Source organism: Hippoglossus hippoglossus, chromosome 22 (genome assembly GCF_009819705.1).
Source record: "Hippoglossus hippoglossus isolate fHipHip1 chromosome 22, fHipHip1.pri, whole genome shotgun sequence".
Taxonomy (NCBI): Eukaryota; Metazoa; Chordata; class Actinopteri; order Pleuronectiformes; family Pleuronectidae; genus Hippoglossus; species Hippoglossus hippoglossus.
Window position 1 is genome coordinate 9,360,375 of NC_047172.1, and position 18,026 is coordinate 9,378,400.

Sequence of the window (18,026 nt, forward strand, 5' to 3'; positions counted from 1 at the left end):
CTCTTGTAATGATCATTCTACTGATGATAAACTGTTATAATAAACATATGAAAGGAAAAAAACACACTAGGCCTATATAATATATACTTTAATGTTTATATTGATCAGAAAAGGGTTTTAAGTACCAAATTCGGTGGCGTGGCGTCAAAGTTTGATTACACGCCATCAAAACACAAGGTTCTGTATCTACAGGAAAAGAATCTGACGTGAATATTGAGCTGCTGCTGACCTGCTGAGTCTGAAGCAGCCGCCGGTGAAGTTTCCCCTGCTCGACCACCTGCCGCCATCGACTCAGAGCCGTCAGTTTACAGAGCAGAGCCGTCAGCTGACTGTTCTCCAGGCTCAGCTCGTGGACTTCTTCCTTCTGACGAACACATCATCAGGCACATTAACGTGTGTTTAAAGGTAAAGCATAAACGTGTCTTCTGATGTTTTTGTATATTTTGAAATCATAAAGTTTTTTCCTGTTTGTACCTTTAACTGTGTGTGGGCGAGTCCATCGTTGTCTGTGGTGCAGCCGCATTTCTTTTTGAGTTTGATGATTCTGTCGACTCCCTCCGCTCGGATTCTGTTCACCATCACACTCACATCCTGCTCCACCTGCCACCGACGCTCATCGAGTCTGACCTGAGATCAGCACAAATAAACGTCTTGAACATCTCAAACAAGGAAGAAATATCACAGGAGCAAACAGTCAGTGATAAATAATAAACTATTTAATCTATTTTATTAATTTTATTTTGAAAAGTACATTTTAAAATAGAAAATAGAAAATTTGTTCAAACTCATTATGTACATGAGTCACTATAAAAGTTACTATATTGCTAACAACCAAATCTTCCAAACTTGTAGACTTAGGTTTGTAGAAGAGGTTTAAAAAGAAATCAATATAATTATATATATGAGAAACATTTGTTGGCCTGAGCAGACCTTTACTTTATTTATTCATTCTAGATAAACATGCACAGGATAGAATTCCTCACCTTCAGCTGGAGGCAGGTAGAGAAGAGATGTCGGACCAAAGGGGTCGTAACGCTCTTTAAACTTCAGACTGAGTCGTTCTTCCAGAGAACGCTTCTCTTCTTGGAGGTGAGCGACTCGAGCCTGCAGAGCTGAGATCTCCAGCATCATCCCGCGACATGAACCGACAACCTGGGCAACAATAACACATAATTATTTATTTGTAGGAACATGTTTGTTTGTGATGATCTCAACATACATCTGGAGGAATGTGGTAAGAAGTTTTAGAGGTATCCTAAAAATTCCGAGGCTCACCCACATCATTATCACCACAAATATTTGCACAAACAGATACTCACCCGATTTAGATACAGACTTTGTTTTACTACGTTCGTCGCCTAGTTTTATTTCCCTCTGGACGAACTGACCAACTGACGTCCTAAATATCTCTGAGTAAAACTTAATTTCCCAGCTTTCAAGTTGACAATGAAAGGAGAAACCTCACAGATGAGAGCTGGTGTAAATGTAAGAGCTCCACTGAGAGAATGAAAACCTGTGGTGAGGATTTAGTTCCCTCTCTCTGTCGTTCTTTGTCTTATTGTTTAAACACAGAGTTTATAGTTCTTACCTCTTTGTAAATGTTACTCGTCTGAGAGTCTTTAAGATTCTTTAAATCCTGAAGTTAAAATGGAAAAAAGAGAAAAATTCTGAATAAAATTATATGACAAAGCAAAGATTTGACGTGTTAACACAAAGTTTTTTCTGGCTAAAGGTCATGAAGTCAGGTATTTGTGCATGAACATTACTTTTTGAATAGTGAAATGAAAGAGGTCTATACATAAACTACCAGTGAAATGCACAGTCAAATGTTTGCTGAGGTGAGGAACTGCACGTGTACTTGTTCTTTCTGGTGCAGCAGCTGAGTCTGCTGCTGCAGAATTTGCTCATAGAAGTGTGAGTAAAGCAGGAAGCTGCGGCGCTCTCGCTCCATCAGAGAGGAGCCGAGGTGAGTGGAACACAGCCGGAGATGATCCTGAGAGATCGTCAGCTGGAAGAAGAGACACGCAGGAGGATTAGCGTTCAGCACGGAAACAGAAAGACATGAGGAGAAGAATAGAATCACAGGAGGGTTCTCTCCTGTTCTGGTATGGTGAGTGAAGGTCACAGTAAATATGTAATATAGCACATAGTGTAGTTTCTGTTGGACTGTTTCTCTGTTTTGTAACAGAGCAGTAAAAGATAATAAATTAACAGTTATCAATGCATAAAAAGAACAAATCCATACATATATTTCTGCACAGATTTTCTTTAAGTTTCACTGCAGTTATAAGTTGCTCTCTAATGTGATGTCAAGTGATGCTTTTGATCGTCATTGTCAAACAAAAGCAAAGAAACAAATACTGAAATCTGGAATTTTATGTCTGCACGTTCTCATATTGATTCTCTTTAAGTTATGGCATTTTAACTACAAATTTCCATTTTAAATACAACGTACAAGCAGAGACTACAATGTACATTTTTCCTGTGTGGTTTTTCCTACCTGTCCGTCCACTTGCTCAGCTCCTTCCATCAGCTGCTCCACGAAGGCCTCCACGATCTGCAGCCGCTCGGGGGACACGCTGTGCTTCAGTGAGGCTTTTTTCCACAGCTCTGAACAAACAAGGAATCTTTTTATCGAAACTGCCCCTCTGTCATTTTCTCTTCTGCTTAAAGGGGGACTCTGTGTGTTTTTTGGTACCTGTAGGGAGACATGTGTCCTGACGGGTCCGCTCTGAAAGCACCAGGGTCAGCTCCCTGTGGAGCCTCCTCTGTACGGCCCTGATCATGTCACATTCGGTGATCTCCAGCAGGGTGTGAAGCTGAGACATTTTACCAGGTGGTGAGGTCTTGGTATTGAGACATGAGGCTTATGATTGTGTGTGTTTGTTGAAGTTGTACCTGCCAGGTTTTCACGTCAGTCTCTGAAGCTCCAGCAGGGGGCAGGAGAGCCCGGCTGCCAGAGATGAGGAGCTCGTAATCACGCTCTTTACCCATTTGTCGAGCCAGAGCTTTCATACTGGGGTAAAAGATTTCAGCTCTGCAAAGCAAATACAACTTTAAATATGGTATTGAAAAAATAAAATGAAACAATGACCCTTTTGGGAACCATATTTAGTGGACTGATATTTATGAGTGTGTGAAATTTGTGGCAGATACAAACAAAAATCCAGATCTAGTGAATTTAAATTGGGCCTTATTTGTTTGTTAGTAAGCAGGGTTACACAAAAACTACAGGACAGATTATTACAAAACTTGGTGGAAGGATGCTTGTCTTGGATCCTCATGCACAGAATCAGGCACATTGAGAGGAGTGATATCTATGAATGTGTGAAATTTGGTGCAGCTTGATTGACGTTAAGGCGACTGCTGGGCCTTGGTGGAGGTACGTGCTCTGCTGGGTATCATTCTGGTTCTTAAAGCATTTGAGAAGATTTTGAAAACCTCGATTTTGAAGTCAGACGAGGAAGTAAATTTGCTGATAAACAATCTGGGATATGGTGAAAAGTTCCAGAACAGCTACTAAAGGGAACTTTGCAGATGTCGTTTTTACAAAGTGTTTTACTAATTGTCACATTTACAGCCACTTAAATCTAATAAAATCCTGACTGTACCTGTAGAGGTTGACAAACTGCTGATATAAAGCGGGTGAACTGAATATCTCGGCACCCAGACGTCTTCGAGCCCAGCTCTCCTTAAAGACCTGAAGCTGCTTGGTCAGCTGGAGGAAACCTTTCAGCACACGCTGCACTCGGAGCGGATCCTGACAAGGAGGAGTGGAGTTCTTCTCTTCCACTTCAGAGCAGCTTTTGTCCTCCTGAGACGAAGACAAAACATAGTTAACGTGACCTGACGTTACAAACACAACAGTGTGGGTTCCTAACCATGAGCAGCCTTGTGGATACACTTTGTGTTCACACATAATCCCAGCTGTGTAATTGGCCTGGTTAAGCGTGAATTTCCGTAACAACTTATAAACAGACTTTTACTTCATTAGGTTTTCCGTCGTGCAGAAGGTCATCTTTGTTGCCATGGAGACGGACGGGCTCTGCGACTCTTCTGCTGTTCAGGACGTCCTCCATGAGCAGAGACACGCCGAGGATCGCCGCATTGGTCTGCAGTCTGCTGCAGTCCCTCAGACCACTGAGACACAGCTGCACACAGACACAACACACACACAAGTCTGCTTTACACACAGCACAAACATAACTCCTCTGTTTTACACACAACTCCTCTGTTTTATGTGCCCACAAACACAACATGCACACAACTCCTCTGTTTTATGTGCCCACAAACACAACATGCACACAACTCCTCTGTTTTACACACAATACAAACACAACTCCTCTGTTTTACACACAACACAAACACAACTAGTCTGCTTTACACACAACACAAACACAACTAGTCTGCTTTACACACAACACAAACATAACTGGTCTGCTTTACACACAACACAAACACAACTCCTCTGTTTTATCTGCACACAAACACAACACACACACACAACTCCTCTGTTTTTAATACAATAAAGTGTGTTTGTCTGATCGTGTCTGTATTAAATTTAGGAGGGGGTGTTTTTCCCACTCTCAGCTCTGTCTGAACACGTGAGAGAACATATTAGGTGTTGCACCTGCATGCAGTATTCAATGGGTGGTAGGTCCCACACATGTAGAGGGAACAATCCATGACAGGCTATGAAACTTCTCCAGGAGAACATCCTCTGAGCCTGAAAACAACAGGACATGATATGATATATTATATGACATGATATATGATATATGACATGATATGATCTGATGTTAATGCAAACCGACCCGACAGCCTCGGGTCTCTAGAGGTCGAGGAACAGGCAGCGTGATGCTGAACACGTCGGTCTGGATTCCGTCACTCAGCAGAGGAAGAGCAGTCATCATGTTGTCGCTCACACTCTGGTAAGAGGCCATGTCACCAGCCGAGAGGAACGCCTCCCTGAACACAACAAACACATGTTACAAAGGGAGAAGACCCACTGTTGATTTAAGATGTTTTCACTTCTGTTCATTGGTTTGTTTGTTTGTTTGTTTGTCAGCAGGATTACGCAAAAATTACAGAACAGATTTTCACAAAACCTGGTGGAAAGATGGAGGAAAGAATCCCTCAAATTTTGGCGTGGATCTGGACAAAGTGGTAGATCTTCACATGTTTTTACTACTTTCTAAACCAGGAGGTTTTCACTAAAGCAGATGATGCCTTTATTGCAGCTCAGACGCACTGACCTGATGAGGTGTCTGACCGCCGTATCAAACTGCAGGAGGAGAACCTGCCTGCGAAGCTGCAGCAGACGACCCACTGACTCGGGGCTGCTGGGATCAGACAGACGGTCGACCTGATGCTGGATCTCCTGCAGCTCCGCTCCTGTAGATGTAATGAGATTACTGTGATTGATGAATACATTGGTCTTTAATTAGATATGTGACAGCTGATGGTAAGTTGCTTTAATAGATATTTTCATCCGACAGTGAGAGCAGCCAAACAAACGGTCCAGTTAAAGGTCCAGTGTGTAGAATTTAGTGACATCTAGTGGTGAAGTTGCATGTTGCAGCTGATCACCCCTCACCTCAACCTCCCCTTTCACCTAAATCTCACACAATGAACCTTTAATATTAACACTGGTCTGTGATGACTGTGATGCTTTATTTGAAACATCCACCTACCGATGCCTTCAGCTCCGCCCCAGTCGGCCACAAGACGTGAGCCTGGAGCCTCTTGCACCTTCCTCCGGCTCCACGAGTCTTCTGTGTTTCCGAGTCTGGAGAAACTCACCAGGTAACAAACGATGTCATGAAGAGCTGAGACTATGAGCAGGGTGTGATGAAGAGCAGCAGCACAGGCCTGTTGGAGTAAGAGCGACAGAGGAGGAAATTATCTAAAGAAAAACAGTCAAATAAAATAAATTGATAAAGGATCTTGACTCTAGACGATGTGACCACTGTTAAAAGAGTTTGTTCAATAAAATACTTCTGACCATCAGTGCTTCTCTCACGTACAAGTACAGGAAGTACAGTTTGTAACTGTAACACGGAAAACAGACATCGGCAGCCATGTGCTGGTGTCACTTTTGCTCAAGACACTCATGTAGTTTCTAACTTGACAACATGAAAACATGCAGAACACGGACAGACAAAACAAAGTTCTCAGCTCTGTGGTTCAACCACCATCTTTAGATTTATTCATGGTCTCTGAAAGCAGCTTGCAATCCATTTCACTGTATATATTCTCACTATATATTCTGTTTATGCTGTATATATTATTCCTATTCCAATTATTAGGGCCCGAGCACCTCCGGTGGGAGGCCCTATTGTATTTCGAAGGATTTGTATTTCCCTTTTGGGGCTTTTTCAGGGCCTAGACATGCTCAAATTGTTACCAAAGTTTGCAGGGAATTCAAAACCCCAAAAAGTAATTGTATTCTGGAGTAATTTGAAATGGGCGTGGAAAAATGGCTCAACAGTGCCATCTAAGGAAAAGCCCCTCAGTTAGCTTTCACCGATCTTCACAAAAATCGTAGCCCAGGTGTATCATGACAAGACAAACAAAAAAGGTCAGAGGTGCAATTGAAAAAAGCAACAGGAAGCCCGCCATTTTGACTGTAGTGGCCATATTGGCCATTTTCCACATTTTAACTTTGATGTACTTGTCACAGGGCTTTCATCAGATCAACTTCATATGGAGATGTGTGTCATCAAAACAAGATGGAGATGAAAACTACCTCAAAGATCGATTTTTCGTCACACGGTGTGACCGTGGCGTGGCGTCAAACTTTGATTACACGCCATCAAAACATGAGGTTCTGTATCTCTGACATATTTGTTCCAATCGAGTTCCAAACTAGACATGTAAGACAAGAGTCCCGGCCTGGTGACATCTACACAGAAATCTTGACTTAAAATCACAGCGCCACCTGCTGGCTACTTTTAGTTACTTTTGTAGTTTTAGTTACTTTTAGTTACTTTCGTACTTTTAGTTACTTTTTAGTTACTTTTGTGCTTTTAGTTACTTTTTAGTTACTTTCGTATTTTTAGTTACTTTTTAGTTACTTTTGTACTTTTAGTTACTTTCGTACTTTTAGTTACTTTTTAGTTACTTATGTACTTTTAGTTACTTTTTAGTTACTTTTTAGTTACTTTCGTACTTTTAGTTACTTTTTAGTTACTTATGTACTTTTAGTTACTTTCGTACTTTTAGTTACTTTTTAGTTACTTTCGTACTTTTAGTTACTTTTTAGTTACTTTTGTACTTTTAGTTACTTTTTAGTTACTTTTAGTTACTTTTTAGTTACTTTTGTACTTTCAGTTACTTTTTAGTTACTTTCGTACTTTTAGTTACTTTTGAGTAACTTTTGTACTTTTAGTTACTTTTTAGTTACTTTCGTATTTTTAGTTACTTTTTAGTTACTTTTGTACTTTTAGTTACTTTTGTACTTTTAGTTACCTTCGTACTTTTAGTTACTTTTGTACTTTTAGTCACGTCACGTCACGCCACGTCACGTCACGTAACTTTACGTATTTTTTTTTTGTTAGAGTCTCACCGAAATCTCCAGCGTTTTGAACATGTGCAGCACCTCAGAGAAATGAGGGATGACCCACAGGTTCAGGAGAGTTTTTCCATCTGCAGACAACAACAACTGCTGCTGCTGCTGCTGCTGCTGCCGACTCTGAAACGTGCCGCTTGAGAGGAAGAAGAGAATTCAGATAAAAAGTGTTTTACAGTTTTTTACATAACATTTAAAAGCTGATGTGTTACTGTCCATTTAGATATAGAATTGAAGCTGGTTGTACCTGGGGTCAGGAGAAAGGTCAACCCCTGAATCCACAATAACTTTGGGTGCGCTGGTTTGTTCCGTTGTGAAGTGAGACCGACGGACGGAGGGGACGTCGTCCAATAGAGAAGTTAAACTGTAGTAATATTCAACGATCTGCGCTCTGACACAGTACTGAGATATCCGTGGGCTGAACCTGTCGAAATAATGACAGACACACAGATCAGGATACGAGATGTGCTGTTATATATCGTCTCGTTTTGTAACAGAGTGAATTAAGTTGTTTTTCACAGACTTACCTCTTGAGAAATTCGATTATGAGGCTCCTTTTGATCTTTGCTGCTTCCTCCTGTCGAGTGAGAGAGAAGTCAAACTCATTTGACTTCACGGACAAACGATCACACCCATCATCCTGCTCAGCTCCCTGGAAATCTATCCACCGCTGTGTGCAACTCACCAGGGTTTGTGTGAGACCCCCCACGGCTCGTTTCTTCTTCAGATACGAGTTCAGCATCTCGTCACGCAGACCCACTTTTTCCAGCTGTATGGACACGAAGGCCTCCATCAGCCTGCAGTAACAAACAAGACTGGGTTTATTAAAGAGGCAGAACTAAAGCTCGGTTGATCATCCCCAGTGTTATCTGTTTTGTAAAGTTACCTCTCCCTGGTGGTGGTGGTGGGAGTTTTCATGTTTGACTTCTCCTGCAGTTTGTCAGAGCTGCTTTTGAGTTTGGAGTCAAATCCTGTTGTGGATTTTACATCTTTATCAGAATGAAGGAATTTTTCACTCTAAAAACAAATGAGAAAACAAACTCAAATTGAAAAAACAAACAGATTGAAATGTTGTTTTATTTCCCAAGTGTCTTTAACTAAACTATTTTACATGGTCATGCCATCATTTTACTTTAATCTATTTTTATTTTTATATTTTACCCATTTCTATCTTCTTTATTTATACTATTTTCTCCATCAACTTGTTTTTAAAATTTTATACAGATTTATACTTTTATTTATTTTACTCTAATCTTTTAAATGAATTTTATTTTGCTTGACATGTATCCTGATCCAAAGGGAACCTCAAACTAACTCAGGAAACGCTCTTTGTCAACCTTTGTTTAACAAATGAGTATAAATATACAGTAGCAACAAAAGGAAATACTTCTCTGTCATATGTATGTACTGTGCTTGAGTAAATGTACCACCACTGTTAAATACACACCTCCGCTGATGATGTCACACTTTCTGCCCAATAGCAGAGACACGCCACTTTCACAGCACTTATCAGGGCGTTCTTCTGGGTCACCTGACAGGCCAAAGTCACCTGGAGGTTCTCAATGCTCTGAGTGTTCATGAGCTGTGAAAACATACGAAAATGGGTTAAAGAAAAAACAGTTTTATTTGTTTATTTTCTATATTTATGTTAAAGATCCAATGCTTCATTTGAACGTACACGACTGACCGCCTCCTCCGAGCTGAAGCTGAACCTCCCGACCTGGTCCCCGTCCAGCTCCTGGATGCTCAGAGGCAGGTGGGAGGGGCTGAACCTGCAGCAGATGGTAATCCACTTTAAAAACATACTTCAGTGCGGAATGTGGAAAAGCAGAAATACAAGAGCACACGAGCAGAAGCAGGACCGAGAGGTAAAAAAGTGCAAACAGCGTTTCCTGTTGCCCGTCAGAGGAACAAGTTCAAAAGTACAGCTTCTTAATTAACTCTTAAACACAGTGTATGAATAAAACTCTTCCCTGGATGTGTCTGTAATGTGCAGTCGTAGATTTACTCGTGGGTATAAGACATGTGGGTGTTTTATTTACCTGTCCACAGACGAGTCATCCTCCAGCACCGCCGTGATAAAAATAGGCCTCTGCTCTGTTTGGTCTTTTTGTTCAGCGACCTCAAACTGCACCGGCCTCAGATGCAGGTGGAACTCACTGAAGCCGAGCTCCGAGGCCACGTTTCTGTACAACCTGTAAAGAAATACTGGACGTTACAACCTGACATGATACTGGACTTCATTAAACTACTTATTAGATGAACTGCAGTGTCCAAGAAAGAGAAAAGGAATTTTTAATTTTAAGGACTTTACACCACGGTGACTTTTAACTCTCAGAAAAAATTTATATTAAATTTGAACATCTACACATACTAAACAGACATTGAGTAGAGTCTGGTTAAATCTTCGAACTCAGTCTTAAAGTTGTTTACGAAATGTGAAAGAAAAAAAATTGTATTTTAAAGACTTTTTAAAGAAAATTTTCCAATAAAAAAAAAAAGGTTCGTCCATCATTTAAGTGGAGTAGCATGTATAAAGAATTTGATCAAATGGAAAACTTACAAAGAGAAAAGGTTTTCTGAAAAATCTGAACAAAAATAAATGTTAAAAAAGAAGGCAAAATAAAAACAATGATTTTCAAATGACTACATCCTTGTTGACTGAAAACGTTTCTTAAAGGCTCTTCTGGTTAACGATGTTTAAGTTGAATTGAATATCATGAATAAATGCATTAAAAAAAAAACTATCAATGTCAACTTTTCATGAGCCAATAGGAAATATAGAATATTATCTACAGTATTATCTACAGAATAAATGTACAGAACACGTTGTGAACCCGCTCTACCCTGATGTGACTGAGATCTTTACTGTGCCAGATGTGCCGTCTCTGAGGCCGACTCCAGCAGCCGATGTCGGACGGTGACGAGCTCCAGCAGCTTGGAGAAAGTTTCCACTGCGTACGACTGTTTCTCTCTCTCTCCCTGCATCGTGTCCTTCTCCTCTGCAGACTTCACCAATGACAGCCCCACGTTCTGCACCAAAACTGGGTCCTCAAAAAACACACCTGAGAACAACTGAGGACAGGAAAGCAGAATGGAGTAAATCTGTTCCCTTTCTTTATGTGACTTGCTTTGCAAAGAGTCCAGAGAAATAAAAACCTACATCCTTCTGTATCTGAGAACTGTAGGAGGCTCCAGGTGAAACCAGGCGGTTCCAGCTCTGCAGGGCCTGATGCAGGAGCTTCTGCTGCAGGAGGAGTTTGTGGGAGACGCTGGTGGCTCGGTGCAGCTGACAGAGCTCTGTGTGAGCCTGGACTAAACCCTGATAGACCGCGGAGGCCAGGCAGAGGGACGGGTGAACCTCCAGGAGGAACACGTTCATTAGTGCAGGGCTGCAAACACAAGAAGGTAAAAACAGAGATACTAAGACCCCAACGTCATGAACTTCTAGAACTGACATCTCTGTTCACTAACCTGCTGCCTCCAAGGGAGACCATGTGTTTGGGAACGTAGTTCAGTGGAAGACCAAAGTCATGAGTGGAGCCTTGCCGATCATCTCTCCAGATGCGTTGGAGGTACTGTCGCTGTTTTTCAATCTGATGAGGTGAACAACACAATCTGTCACAAAGATTCACCTGAATCAAGGTGCCACACAACTAACTGCACGTGAACATAACTCGATGTCTCTGCGGACTTTTCTGTTTTCACCTGATTATCCAGGACATTTTTGATGAGCTGCTGGTGACTTCTCAGACAGTCTGTCTCGGCCCTGTAGACCTGAACAAAGTGGTCCTGGTTCAGGTCCAGCTGCGGTCGACTGTGCATGATGTCAGTGACGACTCGGGCCAGAGCAAACCTCTCCTCGGCCCCTGCTGCGTGCTGGTAGGCCTCACAGTAACAGTTTAGGAGCTGGAGGAAAGAAGAAGAAACAGCACTTAAAAGGGTTTCTCATTCAATACATTAATTTGATCTTAAATTTGGTCTTGTGAAATGTATTGGTGGAACAGTTAGTAAATGAGAGGACAGACAATGAAGAGACATGAGAATAAAATCAGCAGTATTTTCACTCTACCTGCACTTTGCTCTCTAAAAACTCTGTCTCACACGTCCACAAGTCGAGCAGCACTGCGACTCGGTCCACATCTGTCCCGGCACAGGAGTGGACGTCAGCTTCCTCAGCTTTTCCCATTTTCTCCGTCTTGTATCTCTGGATAAAGTGAGAGCCGACGAGAAGAAGCTCCTTCTCCAGCTCGTCCAGGTCCTTCAGGGCGGCGTCGTACACGATGTAGAACCCTCTCTGGTCCTGAGTGTGGACCACACGCTCCTCACAGCTGTAGAAATCATGAAGATTCTCCACCTCAGCAAAATCCATGAACTCTGAGCAACGAACCTGGAATACAAGGAAGTCGTACAGTAAGAAATACTTTCAAACCTTTTCTTTATTTGTAGATAGATAGATAGATAGATAGATAGATAGATAGATAGATAGATAGATAGATCCCTTAAATTCATATCAGATAACAAATAGCAGCTGCAGTTCCCCAAATATGTTCTTTATCTTTATTTTGAGTTCATGTAAAAACAAGTCCCTTGTACCTTGTAGTCGACAGGAGTGTTGTGGTTGAACTGGAGCGAGCCGAGTCCTCCCGCCTCCCCTCCTCCTCCCCTGGCTGCGTTCATCCAGCCTGTTTCCTCGGCTGTGCTGCACAGCTCTCCCTCCTCCAGCTGCAGACCTGCCAGGTCAAAGGTCAGAGTCCTCTCCACGGAGCGCAGGTAGTTCAGCATCCCGAGAGAGACGCGCTGCGGACAAGAGAAACTGAAGGTGAATATGAAGCATTTGCAGGAGTCAGAACATCTAATCGTTGCTTATTGCAAACGTCATCCATCGCACACAGACCGTGGGCCTCACCTGGAGCTCTCTGAGTTTGAGATGACGCAGGTAAACCAGGGACAGGTAAGCACCTCCGGTAACGAGGGGGTCTGAGGCTCCTTCATCCAAACTGTCATCCAGACTCAGCAGCTGCAGACTGTCCTCAGGAGAGTAGCAGAGTTTTACGACAGTTTTACAAAATACTCATTTAGGTTTCCAGGCTTAGTTTTCAGTTATTCAAGAGATCTAGAGCCAATAAGAAAGCAAAGTTTATCTTTTGATTTGTGTAAAGTTTTACTTGAAAATCTCAGCGTAGCCATTTTAAAAATATTTTTTGATGAACAAGTTTTTCTCTTTTCATAATAAAAGTGTCAAAAATAAGGTTGAATTCTTATTATAATTTCACCAAGACCAAGTTGACATCTTCAAATCATCTAGTCCAAAAACGGTTAAATATATAAGAACCTAACAGGACCCAGATAATGTTGAGCATATTTTATAGGTGAATAGGTGAATAAAATATGTTATTAAATTGTTGGTCATTAATTTTCAGTCAAAATCATTGCAACATCAGAGAAAAACTGAAACAATATGATGTTGCAATGCTTTTGATTCTGTATATTTAACCTTTTTTAGACTTTTTCTGACAAAATAGATGATCTGAAGCTGTCTCCTTGGTCTTGAGGAAGCAAGACAAAATTGTTATACGAATTCAACCTTATTTTTGACACTTAAGATGAAAAGAGAAAAACCGGTTCATCAAAAAAGTAAAACAAATAAAACACACCTTTCGTTTGTTAACCTTTGACCCTTTAAACTCCTCTGCTCGCTGCCTCCGGATGTGGACGAGTGACTCTGTGTTTCCTGACGAGACAAACGTCACTTTTAATTCAGTCGACAGCGCTGAGGACAATGAAGACATCGTTTCTCTGAGCAGAAAACCGGATGATACATGCCTGAGTTAAACCTGCAGCTTTGTAAACACTTGTCCACGTCTCTGAGATTTTCTGTCGTTTTGTTTTGCTGCTGTGTGAGACGCACGAGCTCGGTGTGAGGTGTGAGTCACAGACGTGAGCGGCGTGGTCTTTTAGAGCTGATGACACTTGGAGCAGATCTGGGACCTGATGAGATACAGAGGAATGAAATAACTCAACACATCTTAAGATTGATCATTAAAAGGAAGGCTGGAAGTGTTATAAGATTAATTAAAAAATGAATCTTATAACACTTAAATCATATTTATCCATAAACCATTTCTCTGACAGTACAGATTATTGTTGGATAAAACTATTGTGAGAATGCTAATTTTATGCCACAATAGTTTTACAAAAGTTACAACTCTTCCCTTCCTGTTATAGAATCTGAGCTGAGTCTCTGTTCACCTGCAGAAACCTGCAGTGCATCCTCAGCAGCTCGTCCACACTTTTCTTCTCCTGCAGCTTTGTGACGAGTTTCTGCCGCCAAGGATCCCGACGGGGTTTCACCTAAAGAACAAAACCCAAACTGTCAACACCACCTGTCCTACAGAGGAAAAAACATCCACACACACATATATATAAAACAGGCTGCAAACAAACAAAGGGGAGCTGTTGAAGCACGTCATTTAACATCATAAATATTTTTACAAATACACAACCTGTGACGAAGGTTCGAGGGCTCAAACATTTGGGATGAGCCAACAACTTTATAGGATTACAGAAATAAATTTGTGGTGTGCCCTTTTGACCTGGATGTATAAATGATCTCGGACCTGAATGAAAGGAATCCAGTTAGCCTCCTTCCTCAGAGCCGCGCTCGCACTCTTCCTCCCCCACTGACTCCCTTTGACCTCTGTGCCGTCGTACTGAGGAAACGTTTTCATCTGCTCCTGTCGACTGAAGATCCTCCTGAACTCTCTCCACACCTTAGGAGACAGGGGCCATGATTTATCTGAATCAATCAACCTCATGTCATTTAAACACATGGTGGTGACGCAGGGACAAAAACCTGGTTTGTTATTTATGCATGTGATGCTGTGTCGTCCATTAAGCAACGTTACCGTGCTGAACAACTCCATCTCGTCGGCAGCCGTCCTGAGTTGTCGGGCGTCACACGACAGGTGGAAGTAGTCGATTAAAGACTGGAGCTCAGGTAGAAAGTCGTCCAGGTGAACAGAGAGCGGGAGGAAGTTTCCTGTTTGGCCTGAAACGCTTTTTCCTAATGCCAATGTGCGGTCAACATTTTCGGTGTTCAAGATTTCGCCAAACAAAAGTCACAGAAAAACACAAATCTCTATGAAATTTTGTGTCAATAATCATGATTTTGCAAGAAGAGTTTTACAAGAGCAGCTGATCACATGGTCTCACGATAAGGTCCAATTATCGGCTTCAAATTGACAGGAATTCAGATATATTCGAAAAATGATGGTTATGTTGAGTGATTATTATTATTTTACCAGTAAATCAGTATGTTTTGGTCTTCTACTGAAAATAATCCTATATTCAAGAAAAAACTAAATCTAATGGACAAATTACTGTTGAATGTAGTGGAAATATTCACAGTCCACAGAAGAAAAGCCTTAGATTCTCTATACTAGCTTTTCGTCATCTTTTCTAGTCTCATCTGTTTTTCAGATGCTCATGACCGCTGCAGATCTCTTATTCTCCTCTCGGGGGTTCTCTCTTTTAACTAAACTGACCAGTAGATTTCCAGGCGACTGCTGGTTTGACTCTCACCCTCAGCATCTTGCCCCTGATGTAAAGATTCCTCCTCCTTCGTGACGCTTGTCTGAAATTCTTCTTCTTTCCTTTCACAGGCTGGTACATAATGCAGCACCTGAAAAAACAAACAAACCCATGCAGTAATAATAAATAAAAAGACGAACACGGTGGACGACTTTAAAACAGTCTGTGTGTGTTCACCCTGAGGAAGCTGTGGATGGTGTGAACAGAGTGCAGGTGGCACACGAGCCAGCGGAGGTAGATGAGCAGGTCGTCCTGAGAGAGCAGGGGAGCAGGGTTTCCTCGTCCCGTCAGGATCGTCTCTCTGCTCACCGACAGGCGGCGAGCTCTCTGAACAGCGTCCTCGTACTCGCTGTTTAAAAATCTCACCTGATCCTGAGAGAAAACAAGTCTGATGTAACTGTAAAGTTGTGTATTGTCAATAAAGGTATTTAACATTTTCCATTAGTATACCTTTAATTTACTGTGTTTGAGTTTTTTCCCTTCTCATTCTGCAAAGATTTATTTTAAAAATGCTTGTTTCTTCATGTATTTATGTTAAATTTAAACATTTGCAAGCTGTATTCATATGTATGGATATATCTGGATATACTTATACTTATTCCAGATGGGGTTTACTAACATTCACTTCCACTGTAGATATGAGAGCTTTTAATGCAACCTTACTGTTTTAATTCAAATGAAATTATCGCATAACTCATGACTCTACAAATCAATACAGTTGATTTATTTCCTTAATGATCAATAATTTCATATTTTCTCACTTTACACCCCAAATTAAAAATGTGAATGTGCATACAACAGCAGAAAAGGAGCCGTGACACAAACAGGTTCACATATAAGGAGGAAGAAAACCTCCTGTCATACCGAGTGTTGATGCGTTACTTTTGTAAAATGTGTTTTTTCATGCTGTCACCTTGTAATGAGGATAAAGCTTCTCAATGACGCTGGCGTGGCGGCAAAATCTCCTCCATCTCAGCATGAGCAGATATTTGATCTGAGCCAAGTGATATGATCTGTCAGCGTAAAACTGCGGGAGGAAACACAAGAAAGGAAGTTAGTTTCAATTACATTTATCTTTTTATCTTTTCCTGCCGTTGTATCCCATGGCGTGGGAAGTTTTATAAATGTGGTGTGGTGTGTTCAGGCCTCACCTGGTGCAGGAGAGCAGGCAGACTGTCAGCTGTGTGTTCCAGACTGAGACAACTGTTCAGCTCCCTCTGCATCACATCAGCCTGAGACTGAACAGGAGAAGCTTCAGCCACCTGCAACCAAAGAGGAGTCACATTCACTTTGATTCAAGAAAAAATAAACGAGTCCAGATTGATTTTTAAATGAGTAGGAAATCAATAAATCAATTTTCCTTGGACTCGATAAAAATGAAAATGGATTTTTACTGTCTCACCTGAAGCCCCCTCCTCAGCGCATGTCCCCTCTCCGCACGGAAGAAGGAGACGTCTTTCGGCGGCAGAACAGAACTGAAACAGATATTTATTTAAATTATTGAAAAGCTTCTATTACAATAGATTCCATTCAGGCATGTTTAAGACATAAAAATACTTCGTTAAATTACATCTACTCTTTGTAACTCATGGAACAAGAATTAAAGAATTCATAAATTATAGAATTATACTGTAAAATATTTATCATATATAAAAATCTGTATTTTTTATTCATCATATTTGAAATATAAAGTTAATTGATTATGGAAATATATTATAAAACACTCTGCTTATATACAGAAAAGTTGAATTACCTCATTAAAATTACATATATTCTTTCTCAGTCATGGAAAAAAAGAAAAAAAATGTTTTTATTGATTAACTGCTGGACATGATGTCTATATATTTATTTTCTATTCTCAGTGTGGATCCACCGGACATTTTGAACTTCCAACTAGTTGTGATGTGTTAAACTCAGATTAAAGGTGAACACATCAGAATCAGAATCAGATTTTATTGCCAAGCAGGTTTACACATACAAGGTATTTGCTGTGGTGTATTTGTGCAAGTATAAATATTAAAAAGTATATAAAAAATATAAAAAGCTCCAACATCCACCAGAAGCAACAACAAGCAACAGAGCAAGACACATTTTTGAGTGGAGGCAGAGTTGAGTTCCAAGTTCCAGCCAAAACAAACACTAAGAACAGTTTGCAGCTGAAATACAGTGTGTGTATAAAAATCCCCAAGCTCCCTCACCTGTATGAAGTAAATCCACTCTCCTCAATGTGTCCCCGCAGTGCTGAGAGCTGATGTGAGAGCTCGGCCTCCATCTGCTCCACTCTGACGGAGGAGGAAACTCTGTACACGTTACACATGGTGCAACTTCTTCTAGTTCAGGGTCAACACGTGCAGAAACTGGTAAGAAACTGAGGTACAAATATTTCAAACACGTCCTGAGAAAATCTGTGCGTCCATGCTGACTTGTTGTGTCGTATCCATGGAGACAGGAGCGGTTTCCTCTCTTTGGCCTGAACTCACACAGTAGCTGCATCTGATCAGTAGAGGGCTCTCACATCACATTTGTCAGAAAACCATGACGTCAACGCTGCTGTGCTTTTCAGATACCGCCCACATTACAATAATATGTAATAAAAAGTAAATGGATGATAAATGATGCACAGAGCAGCGGTTGTTGGGCAGCTCCCTCCTCAGCAGTCAGGGCTCCTGCTTTCCAAAACCTTGACTTAATTGAGCGGGGGCCACTCTTCTTGGATACAGCGTGTGATTGGTTCTCAGTCTGTGATGAGATTGTCCAATAGCAGATCACCTCCTCGCCGCCTGCAGAGTCAAGTCTGCAGCTTTGCAGTTCCTCCAGAGACAGGAATTAAAAAAAGGTACATGAGGAAAAAAACCCAGGCAGA

At 41.3% G+C, this 18,026-nt stretch overlaps 1 protein-coding gene across 1 annotated transcript; it reads right to left on the minus strand.

Moving 5' to 3' along the window:
• Window positions 1-268: 268 nt before the first annotated feature.
• si:ch73-242m19.1 lies at window positions 269-17,731 on the minus strand. The gene is made up of 41 exons (XM_034577054.1): window positions 17,362-17,731; window positions 16,566-16,638; window positions 16,315-16,425; window positions 16,077-16,190; window positions 15,341-15,535; window positions 15,155-15,254; window positions 14,479-14,636; window positions 14,191-14,343; window positions 13,823-13,924; window positions 13,397-13,561; window positions 13,228-13,304; window positions 12,480-12,597; window positions 12,167-12,370; window positions 11,643-11,960; window positions 11,279-11,479; window positions 11,045-11,166; window positions 10,734-10,962; window positions 10,440-10,645; window positions 9,613-9,765; window positions 9,249-9,342; window positions 9,018-9,152; window positions 8,457-8,587; window positions 8,256-8,367; window positions 8,098-8,147; window positions 7,818-7,994; window positions 7,701-7,706; window positions 7,568-7,661; window positions 5,694-5,871; window positions 5,256-5,394; window positions 4,815-4,968; window positions 4,631-4,726; window positions 3,987-4,151; window positions 3,612-3,814; window positions 2,899-3,037; window positions 2,699-2,819; window positions 2,501-2,610; window positions 1,859-2,008; window positions 1,589-1,636; window positions 984-1,152; window positions 475-627; window positions 269-364 (listed from the first exon to the last, which is right to left on the minus strand). Exons 1-40 carry the CDS (start codon window positions 17,478-17,480, stop codon window positions 614-616), a joined length of 5,403 nt encoding a protein of 1,800 aa, XP_034432945.1. The 5' UTR covers window positions 17,481-17,731; the 3' UTR covers window positions 269-364; window positions 475-613.
• Between the last annotated feature and the right edge of the window lie 295 nt (window positions 17,732-18,026).